Here is a 12,715-nt window from a genome sequence, read left to right on the forward strand (position 1 = left end):
GCACTTCTTTACAGGGTATTTACAGTGTCACCTGAAAGTGAGAACAGGCATTTGCATGGCACTTTTGTAGCAAGCATTGCAAGGTATCTATGTGCCAGATATGCTAAGCATTTGTATGCCCCTTCATGCTTTGGTCACCGTTCCAGAAGAAATGCTTCCACGCTGATGACACTTGTTAAAAAATGCATTAATTAAATTTGTGACCAAACTCCTTGCGGGAGAATTGTATGTCTCCGACTCGATTTTACCAGCATTCTGCCATATATTTCATGTTATAGTAGTCCTGGATGATGACTCAGCACATGTTCATTTTAAGAACACTTTCACTGCAGATTTGACAAAATGAAAAGAAGGTACCAATGTGAGATTTCTAAAGATAGCTACAGCACTCGACTCAAGGTTTAAGAATCTGAAGTACTTTCCAAAATCTGAGAGGGTTGAGGTGTGAGCATGCTTTCAGATGCCTCAAAAGAGTAACACTCCAATGCGGAAACTACGGAACCTGAACCACCAAAAAAGAAACTCAAACTTCCACCTGTGGCATTTGACTCAGATGATGAAAATGAACATGATTTGGTCCTCACTGCTTTGGATTGTTATCAAGCAGACTCCGTCATCAGCATGGACGCATATCCTCTGGAATGATGGTTGAAGGGACATATGAATCTTTAGCACATCTGGCAGGTAAATATCTTGTGACGCTGGCTACAATAGTGCAATGCAAACATCTGTTCTCACTTTCAGGTGATGTGAACGAGAAGCAGGCAGCATTATCTCCTGCAAATGTAAACAAAATTGTTCATCTGAGCAATTAGTTGAACAAAAAGTAGGACTGAGTAGACTTGTAGGCGTAAAGTTTTACATTGTTATATTTTTGAATGCAGTTATTTTTTGTACATAATTCTTCATTTTTAAGTTCAACTTTCATGATAAAAAAATTGAACTACAGTACTTGTATTAGGTGAATTGAAAAGTACTATTTCTTTTGTTTTTTATAGTGCAAATATTTGTAATAAAAATAAATATAAAGTGAGCACTGTACACTTTGTATTTTATGTTGTAATTGAAATCAATATATTTGGAAAACATCCAAAATATTTATTTAAATGGTATTCTCTTGTTTAATAGTGCGATTAATCATGATTAATTTTTTTAATCATTTGACCGCCCTACTATTATTGTATACTTCTCCCCCTCTGCAAAGGGATACAAGGAGGACTGTTCCAGTCTATTCTAGATGCTGAAATCCCTATGAACACAATAAGAGAAAATGGGTAACGTGAAGAAATACAGGGAAAATCAGGGGACTGTATCCATGAGAAACCGAATACCTGGCCTAAGAATACAGTACTAGGGTGACAGGGCTAGAGCTATATGGATTTTACCTTTGGAAACCAGGATGAGATCTGATGGAGAGAAACAAATGTAACAAATCTCTGTATGTTGGGGGATGGAGGTTTTTTTTTTTTTTTTTTAAAGGGTTAGTGCGATGTAGTGTTACATGTCAATTAGGGTGTGTGGGAGGTGAGAGGGGATGTCATGTGAGGGGTTTCTGAACAACATGGTCTGTAAGGACAGGCAAGGCCCAAAATGCATTTCTGCTCTAACCCTCTCACTCTTCAGCTGCAGTGCTTGTAGCAGGTACAGAAACAAAGGCAGCAGGGAGGCCATGCTTGAATAGATGGAGTTGGTAGTTCTGCTCATTTCCCCCCTTTATTTTATTCCCTCTGCCTTTCAGCCCTGCCCTCACGCCCTTCTGTGAGATCTCCTTCTCCAGTTTGTTGCTCTTCTGATGTGCCAGTACCAACAGGATACAAAGATTAAAATACTCTGGTCTCTGGCACACTCCATGTAGCGATTTCAGATAGCTGGCTCTAGCATCTACTGCAGGAGTGGGCAAACTACGGCCCGTACGCTGAATTCAGCCTGCGAGCTCCTGCTGGGGAGCAGGGTCTGGGGCTTGCCCTGCTGCAGCACTCCAACCAAGGCTCTGGGTCAGGGGCTGCACCACGCGGTGCAGCTCCGCTCTGGCACTCCAGCCGGGGCACAGGACCCGGGGCCGCACCACGCGGCTGGGCCCCGCTCTGGCGCTCCAGCCAGGGTGCAGGGTCGGGGCTGCTCCACGCGATTCCCAGAAGCCGTGGCATGGCCCCACTCTGGCTCCTAAGCGCTCCAATGGGAGCTGCAGGGGCAGTGCCTGCGTATGGGGCAGTGTGGAGAGCCACCTGGCCACACGCGAGCCAGAAAAGGGACATGCCACTGCTTCTGGGAGCCACTTGAGGTACGTGCTGCTCAGAGCCTGCACCCCTAAGCCTCTCCCCACGCCCCAATCCCCTGCCCCAGCTCTGATCCCCCTCCCACCCGCCAAACCCCTTGCTCCCAGCCCAGAGCTCCCTCCTACACCCCACACTCCTCATCCCCAGCCTCACCCCAGAGCCCTCACCGCTTCTTGCACTCCAGCCCCAATTTTGTGAGCATTCGTGGCCTGACATACAATTTCTATTCCCCAATGTGGCCTGCAGGCCAAAAAGTTTGCCGTCGCCTGATCTACGGGGTAACAAAGTGGAGTGGTTAATGGTGATTTCAAACTTTCCTCTAGGTAAGAGATTGGAGTAGATTAGCAAGGCAGTTTAGGGTTGCTGAAATCTATATATGTTACTACATGTTTCACCCCTGCACATCTGCTAGCAGTGTGGGAGGATAGCTTTTAGATGGTGTGGCCTAAACAACATAGCTAGAACATGTTTCTTCTACCTGTTGGTGCATTCCTGGCACAGCAGGTGTGGGACAAGGAAGCTTATGCTAAAATCAGAGAAAGCTTTTTAGAGCTTGCAGATAGAGGGCAGGGTCACAGCACAGAGGGGTGGTCCCAAAAGCCCATTGCTGTGATGCATTAGGATGTGGAGATCAGCATTTCTTAAAGTGGATTTAGTGCTAGTGAATTGTTGGTCACAAAATCTAAAGTGCTAACCTCACACCCGTAGAGGCTCTGCAAAGTGAAAATGGTAGCAAAACAGGTGACAACAAAGAACGTGTGTGTTTTAGGGATCTTCGGAGAGAAAGAAGATAAGATACAGAGACCTTAAGTTTTATTTCTATATTGGGAGGCGGGCAGGTAGGCCAACAGGGCCACATGTGAGGGCAAATTACAGGCCTGCCCATGCCTTGCAGTTGAGGGGGGGGGCAACCCCCATCATGTCCCCCCCCCAACTATGCCCATTCTTAAGACTCCTGTTTCAGATACTGGACATACAGAAAGACGGGGATAGAGGGACGATAATCATGGAAGTTAGAACATTGAGGCCTGATCTAACTTACAAATTAAATCCATCTAGGTAAGTCACTCAAGGCTATGAAAAATGTCCTTGACCTAGCTACTGCATCTCAGGGAGGTGGAATAATCACAACAGAAAAATCCCTTTATCTATGTATGTTACAATAGCACAGCTGAAGTAGCTGTAGCATAGACATGGCCTGAGTCAGTCTCCTCAATGGAAGGATTGTCTATGACGGTGGCTGTCAAATAAAAACTGCTCTTCTGAGTCAATGTGTGGGTAGTACATACCAAAACAAAAAGCTTAGTTTTTCTGCGGTTTTAAGTCAGCAAACCAGCGGTTGGAAAAAAGTACAATATAAACTAGGTAACAACTTGTGAACAATTTGAATATAAAGTAGGTCACCATTTGTGAACAATTTGTAATGATTTTGGTTTATAGAGCTGGAAAGAGCCAGTTTTAATCTAGTTGATTTGGTACCATATTTGTTCCAAGATTAGAAATAGAATAAGGAGCAGCTCCAGAAGTCATCAGTTGCTGTAAAGTCTGTTTTTACTGAAGGATGAAAGATGTAATTATTAGAAACGGAATTCTAACCTTCTTCAATGCCTCTGTGTGGTTTGAATGAAACAAATTAGAAAAAAATTTAGCTAATTAATTGATAGTCAATTTCTGTCTTAAAACCATGTGACTAATGGGAATATTATTTGATCAAGACATCCAGTTTAGCCTTCGGGCACAGGTAAATGAACAAATGTGTTTTAAACACTATCTACAATGGAGTTAAATGTTTACATGATTAGTTTTGATTTAGAAAGTTCACACTGCATAATTGCTTCCAATAACAAAATTGAATGTCATTTTCATTCATTCTGAACATGATGTAAAGTTAAAGGATAAATTATAGCAGAGTAATTTTATCTTCACAATTTTTTTTTCTCATACACACAAGTGAAAACTTTCTGTATATTTTTACCCAGCTCCAATCCATACCCATAATGTGGTGATTCCTGGAATGACAAAAGTGTGTAGTGTTCCAGCTTTTGTCATCTAAACCAGTGCTTTTAGACCGCCCTTATTTTTTACTTAATATTTCTTTGAAACGAGCGTACAAGGAGCATTAAAATTTTCTACTATATCTAGCAGGTCTTTGATTTTGCAAACAGAGCTAGAGCTAAAAATATAAAATTAGATTTTTCTTCACTACTCCCTAAGGAGTCCAGATTTTTTTGAGAAGTGTTTTTATTTCTCCAGACTAGGTCACTTTTTCATTGGTGGCAAATTTCCGAAATCCATATGTTATCAGGACATATGTACTACTTGCCTTAAATTGTAGAAGGAAAATAAGCAGAAATGTAAGAAAAACATTTTGAGGAGGAATACTGGAAAGTTTTGCTGTTGTTCCAAGAGTACATTCATTAGTTATATATTTTCTGTGTAATCTTAGACTACACTCTTCCTCTCCCCAAGAACAGGGATCTGATAAATGCAAATAAGAATAATCAAGTTAGAGGTAAAGATTATGGACATTTACACACAAAATAAAAATTAAAAACAAATGCTTTAAACACAAGGGAAGATGTCAAACTTTAGTACTAGGGCCCTACCAAATTCACAGCCACGAAAAACGTGTCACAGACCATGAAATCTTATCTTCCCCATGAAATCTGGCTGTTGTAGGGGAGACCAGATTTCAGAGCTGAGTGTTTAGGTTTCACTTCCTAGCTACTCATTCCCCAAGAGAAGGAACCATCCCTACTTCTGTAATTGTACAGTATTCAATACCATGGGACCCCATTGTGATTGGGGCCTCGGCACTACCGTAAGTAACTGCCAATAATAAACTGTTAGTTCTGCAGTGGTCCATAGTTTCTCTAGACAAGCAGTACAAGCAAGATCTGACTTACTAATATTAAAAAAGAAAGTACTTTAGAAAAATTCTTTCAGGCCTTTATACACTGTGTAGAAGCCAGGTTCTCCCCACCCCGCCCCAATTTACATGACACCGTTGAACAACAGATTCAGAGCCTTCTACAGCAATCAATGTGTAAGTTATTCAATGCAACTCAACCAACCAGAAAATTTGGAAGAACAAATATCTAAAAGAAGTGTAGTGGTGGATGTGGAAGGTTTTCTGTCCTGTCCTCTATTTCATTGAGTTCTGTTATCCAGGGAACTGAACTACAAGCACTCTGTAGGCAGGTGGTGATCATATAGTGTTCTGAGGTGAGCAGAAGTAACTTTTATCGGCTTAATTCTCCATGTTTTTCTTTAGATTGCCCTACAGGGACAGGTTAAAAAAACTTGACCACCTGAGGGTGGTTTAATCAAATCCTAATACTTCTTGGAAGAGCTTTTGTATGCAGTATCTTGAGCCGCTCTCAAAGAATTGGAGAAGCCATGCTTTCTTCCACTCTGCCAAACATATTTTTTGGCAACAGAAATCCAACTAATGGTGGGACAGGAGTCAAAGAGTTAATATGAAATATTTTAACAAGAGAAGACAAAGGCTATTATACCCAGAGCTCAAGGTTCTCCAGCATATATATCAGCCTAGTCAGAAGTTATCTTTGTGGGATATTAAGATTAGAACCAGTGATAACTCTTCTCCAGAGGGGGAAATAAAGTGACTTGATAACCGAGCTCTATACCACACTGATGTAAATTGAAAACCTACCACTTTCCTTATGATCAACAGCTATCTAAAAACTAACTTTGTGGGTATACTTTTCCTTACGGATCCCACATGGGGTTTGTAAAGAAGCAGATTCAGTCTATTGACTTGCTGACTGAGCAAGTTTCTTGGGTGAGAAAAAGCCATGAAGTCTTATATGGAGAAAACTCCATTTGCTCAGGTTTCAGCAGATTATCTAAACATTCTGCACTAGCAACACAAAAAAGGCTAACATTTATTCAGACTCCTGGAATTGTTCACCATCTAAAAATACCCAGTGTCTGAGGACATATATAGACCTCTCATGAAGGCTATATTTCTCATAGTGACCACAACATTTAATGAGTTCGTGGCAGAAATTATTCATTAAGCAGTTTTCACTGGGCATCTTGTGCCACTGAGAAATCTGTACTTCAAGCCATATCACCAGCAAAGATCCTTCTGGAATAAATTTAATAAAGCAGCTAGTTTTCCAAAGAACTATCCCCAGTGGATGGCTAGTGCCACTGAAGTTAACAATTAGCATAAGTATGCATCAGGAAACTGGTGCCAGCAAATGTATAGGGTTTCTGCCTATCTGCAAATATGACCAAAGGAATATGGCATACTCCCAGTTAGGTGGATGATTAGCATGCCCAAAGCCCTATTTTATGTGGTGTTTGTTTCCTCTTATAACTAGCAGGAAAGAATGAAGAATGAACTATCATTTTTCATGGTACAGAATAATCAGGACTCTGCTACTCCATATAAAGATTTTTTGCATTTAATCATTACATATATTATCAAGGCTTTCAGTTCAATAACAAAAGATCTAAATCATGTAAGGTCAGTATAATCTATTTATCTGTTGATACGTCATTTCCTTATACTCAGTTCAACTCTTCACATCTTAGTTCACATTTTTTCCTCTTATGGCTGGATAAATCCTTTATTTCTTTCATCTTCAAAGTAGTATGTCATGTGTCTTGACAGAAGGAAATAAGGATTCAAAATGACAACTGTTTAAAAAAGTTTATTACATTGAGGAACTTATTAGCAAGTAGTACTTATTTCAAAACAAAGCAGCTGCACCATTCCTTTTTCCTTAATTATCTAAATTCAGCCGTCAATTGTAGTAAAAACTGCACTAACAATAATAATGTGGTACGAAGATTTAATGGAGTATATTAAACTTATGCAATTTGAGGAAGATTCAAAAAAGTCAACGGTCAAAATAGGATAACGGTATATAGACATATTTAGCTCTTATACCTAAAAATGAAGCCAAATGCCCTATACTTTCACTTTGCATTTTGCTATTAATATGCTTAAAGGTTGTAAAATATTCAAACAGAACACCTTACAACCTTATCAAATTTTTGTATTGCTTTAACAGGATCTACAACCTATGATTCAACATATTGTTAATGCACTTCAATCTTAATTCAGTTTCCCTTAACATACAAGGCAGTTTTAATTGGATTTATGTTAATAGGATTCAAATGTACTAGATTTATGATGGAATATATTATCCTTTACAGTTCCATGTACCTGTTAAATTTCCGTCCATCAGTTGATTTTCAGGCTTCAGTGATGAATCTGTTTTCAATCCATGATCAAACTAATCAATTTAAGTCCTCATTACAAGTTTGCTCACAAGTGATAATTCAGGTATTTAGTGCTTCAGTTGCATTTAAATGCTTTCAATAAAAAAGCATAAAACTTTATATTAGGTCCTCCCTGAACTGTCACTCCACAAAGACAGTTTTAATAAGGTGAGAATTTCAAAAGCATAAAGATTTTGGGAGCCAATTTATGTACTTGAGAATTTTTAGTCAAATCAGAAAAACAAAGAGCTTTGCAAGAATTTCCTTGACTAATTTTTATACCAGTTTAAGATCCAAGTGTCCGTGATTTGCTTTTGTTCACTTAGTTGGGGGGGACGGGAGGGGAGGGAAGGTGTTTGTTTATATTTTGTCTAAAGCTCTCAGATTTCCCAGAAAAATAAAAGCCCAGAGATTTGCAGACTTAATAAAATTTATTTAAATTTCATGCATTATGGTAGCTACAAGTGTAATCATATGAAACTGAAGGACAATAAACTTGTGCTGTCCATACAATGTAGCCTTAAGTGAAATGAATGGGAATTCCACAGTTACAAAGAAACAAGAAGGATAAAACTCTTTAAAATTTTGAGTTCTGTAAACTGAAACAGTCATGTGACTGTCAACTTCCAGGGAAGGCAAGGGTCACCACTATTTCATTTTACAATTGCAAAATATTTAGTTTAAGGAAAAGTATTCTGAAGAAACTCTGAAGTTAATCCTTTAATCTAATAATGAAGATTTCCATTAATACTTTATTTCTCTCATTTCCCATTCACCCTCTTTCTTATTGTTTGAACCAGGATGGCAACAGGAGATAGTCCACTTTCACCTACAACTACGTAGGGTTTTAATATTTAGCTCCTTCAAGTTGTATTGAGGACGCTTAATTTGAAACTGGTTATGGCTTTATTTTCTCAAGAAAGCTCTTCACCAGTCTACACAAGCTTAAATTGGCTTGATATGCAAAAATGTACAGACTGTACTTGATTCTGCACCTCCTAAATTTCAATATGTGAAAACACTTAGGGTCTTAAATAAATAGTCTCTCTCCTTCAATTCAGAAAGATCTTTAAAACAGCAAGGATTATCCAGCCTTCTAACAGAGAATGAACTAAGTAACTTGTCGAACTGGCACTTTTTTTAACTGGCCCAGTTTTCAGACAAAATCTAGCTCTTATAAATACCAATGCAGGCATTATTGCCACAATTACCATGTTTTTGCAGCTTCCATTGATTTACTGGTTGTTAGCATTTTCTGAAGGTAAACATTTGATTATGCTGTACTTTTTATAAAGACATAGTATGTAGTTCTAGCATTCAAAACCAGCTTACTGTGTCTACGAAATTATGTTAAGTTGACTTAGGTTTGCTGTAGATTTAAACCATTGTAAAGCTAATAAAGTAGTGCCACATTTGCAGAAAGGTATTTAATTTAAAGAATGCATTAAACACTATTAGGATGGGGCAAAACATTCCTTTTATACAAACTTGGTCAATTGTCTAATTACCTCATTTAAAACGGGGGGGGGGGGGGGGAAGAGAGGGAGAGAGCCTCTGAGGAGTTTAGAAATCTCCAAGTAATCGAACATTTAGAATACTTGGAAAGTTTAAAAGCTAATGCAACAGTGTTACATCTGGATAAAAAACATTATTCAAAAGCAATTCCAATACCAAAAAGGATTTCAAATTGAATAGTTTATTAACATGGTAGTTGTCTTTGTAACATGTGTACACACACTCACACACTGAGTGATCTGCCTGGAAAAAAGATGTCTTAATATGCCAGGGGAAATTAAACATTAAAAATCCTTTAGATTTTCATAATTATAGGCAATTATGTCCACATCACTTACAAAGCTATTGCCGAATCTTTGCAAGGAAGCAGAATTTGAGAGAAAAAAAACTCTTTTTGGGAAATTCAACAGTGGCATAGCAGAGCTCTCAATATGAGAAAGCTGACATAATGTGGACCTTTGCTGTGAAATTTGTCTTTGCAAAATATGGGGAGAAGTTTATCAATGGGCAGAAAATAAGAAGGCGGTGTGAAGTAGGCTTTTGCAGAGTCAATTTTCCTCACAGTATTGTGCAGGGTCATCAAGAAAAATGCTTAGTCCTTCTCTGGAACCAGTTTCAGAACTTTTCCAATTGCAATGGTCTTACCTAAACCAAGGAGAAAGATGCTTGTGTTAGGTCTTTATTGGTGAATAATGCACTTACATCTAGAAGTGTGAAAGCTTCTAAAACATACAGATTCCTCATGGTGTCAGAGATAATTATATATTAGAGGAAATTATTTTTCATGACAAGAGTACAATAGTGTTAATGGGAGCAAAAATGCCACTCTCTCACAGGAGAGATCAATGTAGATACAAATAAATTGTTCGACATTCATTTGAATTTTTGCTTGCTAAGAGATTTTTCATCATAAGTGCTTTAAGTTATGCTTTTCCAAATTGTACAGGTTGAAGACACCATTCGTGCAAGTTACATTCTAGGACAAGGGAGTACATGGAAGAATTTAAGTAATCATTAAGGGACAGCTCTTAAGGAGCAAAAACATGTTATTTCAGGAAGTAATTCCATAAGTTTTATTATAGATGCATACAGCCGGAAGTCGAGAATGAATGGCAAAACAAAGATTGCCTTAAGTCGTAATATTTTGTCACCAAAAGGCATGTTTTGTCAGGTTAGTGAAAAGTTATTTGGGAATACCACCTTTTCCTTCTTGTTTGAAGTTCAGCTAGCTGGAGTATCAGTTAGCTCCTGTACTCTGCTTTACCAGAAACACCTGCTTCAAGCTAAATGGATTTAAATAACGTAATCTTAAGTCATTTTTACTTGACGGCGATGTCATGAGAAACTTTTTGTGCAGGTATTCAATACCCAGTTATTGGCACAGAAAAACTGGGGCTGGGGAAAAGGGAACTACTTTTCAGTGTCTGAGTCCAGCAAAGTTTGCAGAATATTATTAGGGCTTCAAGTGCTTAAAAAAATTGATCACACTTAACAAAATTAATTGTGATTAATCACACTATTAAACAATAATAGAATACTATTTATATAAAGGCAGCACAAATGGAAGGAGGAGACACAGCTTAGTAGAGAGACAGACAAACAGAGTGTGTGTGTGACAGATATGCATTGCCCCTTTTAGTACGCTGACCCCACTCTAAGTACACTACCTTTTTAAGTAGAAGAGCAAGTTGAGACAGCAGCTGTTGCCAGCAAGCTCCCTCCATCCTGAGCCCTCTCATGTCCCCCACCCTGCTCTGTGGAGATCAGGTAAAGGAACGGGGGGTAGGGGACACCCTGACATTAGCGCCCCGCCTTCCCCTCCAGCAAGCAGGAGGCTCCTGGGAGCAGCTCTAATGCAGAGGGCAGGAGCAGCACACGGCCTGGGCAGCTGGGGGAGGGGATGGACAGCTGAACTGCCCAACAATTGATAGGCTACTGGGCGGCTGCCGCACGGGGAATTTAGGGGGCTGCCGGTCCACCCTGATTCCAAGCCCCCACCACCTAGCTCCAACGGGCTGCTCTTCCTGCAAGCATTGGACAAAGCAGGCAGCTACCAAACATTATAAGGGAGCATTGTGAAACTTTAAACAAGCATGTTCTCTAAATGATCAGCAACGAAACAACATTAACCAGGACGACGTTAAATGAGAGTTACTGTATCTTTAGTATGCAATACCTGTGAATGCATTTCTACTATTAGCAGCAGCCCTGTTGTCTCCTCTCTATATACTGTACAATGGCATATCTGTTGTGCAGCAGGAAGAATAAGGAACATTCTTCAACATCTGATGAAGTGAGCTGTAGCTCACGAAAACTTATGCTCAAATAAACTGGTTAGTCTCTAAGGTGCCACAAGTACTCCTTTTCTTTTTGCGAATACAGACTAACACGGCTGTTACTCTGAAACCATTCTTCTACAGAGAATTTTCTGCTAAGTACTGCAGTTAGAAAAGGGACAGCTAGTATTTCCATTTCCAGTTTCTCCTTTCAGTATTTTCAGCGTTTGAGATTTCTTATTCTAAGAGTAATAAAATGGTGTATATATACAGAAGCAAACTCTAATAGTTGCACAAGTACTCTTACCCTCATCTCTTAAGGTAAAACGACCCATCTGAGGGAACTCTTTGAATGTCTCAAGGCAGATGGTTCCTGCTGTCCTTAAACGGGCAATGCATACTTGATCTTGTTTCACAAAACGCGGTCGTGTCTTACTTTTTTCTCCTGATTTTTTGTCTACCAAGCAGATTAAGGCCTGTACAAGAATGAGAGGTGTTAGCAAAACACAGTATCATTGACAATTACATTTTCCCCTCAGAAATAAAGCCTCAGTATTCCCCAAGCCTCTTTAAAAGTACTGTCCACTTGAAATTGAGTCAATTTTGAAAAGGTAACAGTGGTTTACCTAACACTTGCTTATGAAACACTCACCCCCATCAACTTCTGTCATTTTATAATAATTTTTTTCTGCAAATACCCCTCTCCCTTGTTACTGCAGGAAAAGCTACACAAATTGACTATACTTGGAATACAGTGAAACTTACATATAAAATGCTGTCAAATGCACAAGTAAACAAATTGAAAAAGGGAGAAATATCTCTCCCCCTTTTTTTTGGATAGTTTTAGGAAGATATTCAGACAAAAAAAAGTGTGACAGTGGACCATATCCTTTTATGATATCAAGTTTGAACGAACAGTAGCATTCAGGACTCCCAAAGCGTTCAGAAGATTTATACATGATGCTTATTATTTGCTGTGTTGTGTTAATACACCAGTGTCCAATCTGGATTGGAGACCTGTTGCACTATTTTCTGTACAAACAATTGAAAAAAAAAGTTCCTGCTCTGAAGAGCATGCTGTCTTTAAGTTAAAGCATTAATATAAACTCACTGTTATCTCGACTTCTTCAATACAGGTATGAATGTGCAGCACTGCATTATAACCAGGGCAGATGATGGATTTGTGCTCAATTATCACTATCTATAAAGTAATATAAGAAGTTATATTAAACTGCATTCCTCACATATTATATTCTAAAGAGGCACAGACTAACCAGTTAAGGGCTAGCTATCACACGTTTTTATCTAGAACTTCACATGCATGGCATGTCATGTCACTGAATAAAACTTTTCAGAAGCAAAAAGCCAACCCCTCACGCTTGTTAGGGG

At 39.0% G+C, this 12,715-nt stretch overlaps 1 protein-coding gene across 7 annotated transcripts in view; it reads right to left on the minus strand.

Annotated features, from left to right (window-relative positions):
* Window positions 1-6,945: 6,945 nt before the first annotated feature.
* The window catches only part of GSPT1 (G1 to S phase transition 1), a 40,176-nt gene continuing 34,406 nt past the window's right edge, over window positions 6,946-12,715 (minus strand). For all 7 annotated transcript variants that reach the window (XM_073362371.1, XM_073362370.1, XM_073362369.1 and 4 more), the window contains 3 exons: window positions 12,438-12,527; window positions 11,634-11,802; window positions 6,946-9,695 (listed from right to left, as the gene is read on the minus strand). In XM_073362371.1, coding sequence (XP_073218472.1) covers window positions 9,643-9,695; window positions 11,634-11,802; window positions 12,438-12,527 — 312 coding nt within the window. In that variant the 3' untranslated portion in view covers window positions 6,946-9,642. The remainder of the gene's footprint in view (window positions 9,696-11,633; window positions 11,803-12,437; window positions 12,528-12,715) is intronic.

This window comes from Lepidochelys kempii, chromosome 10 (genome assembly GCF_965140265.1).
Source record: "Lepidochelys kempii isolate rLepKem1 chromosome 10, rLepKem1.hap2, whole genome shotgun sequence".
NCBI lineage: Eukaryota > Metazoa > Chordata > Testudines > Cheloniidae > Lepidochelys > Lepidochelys kempii.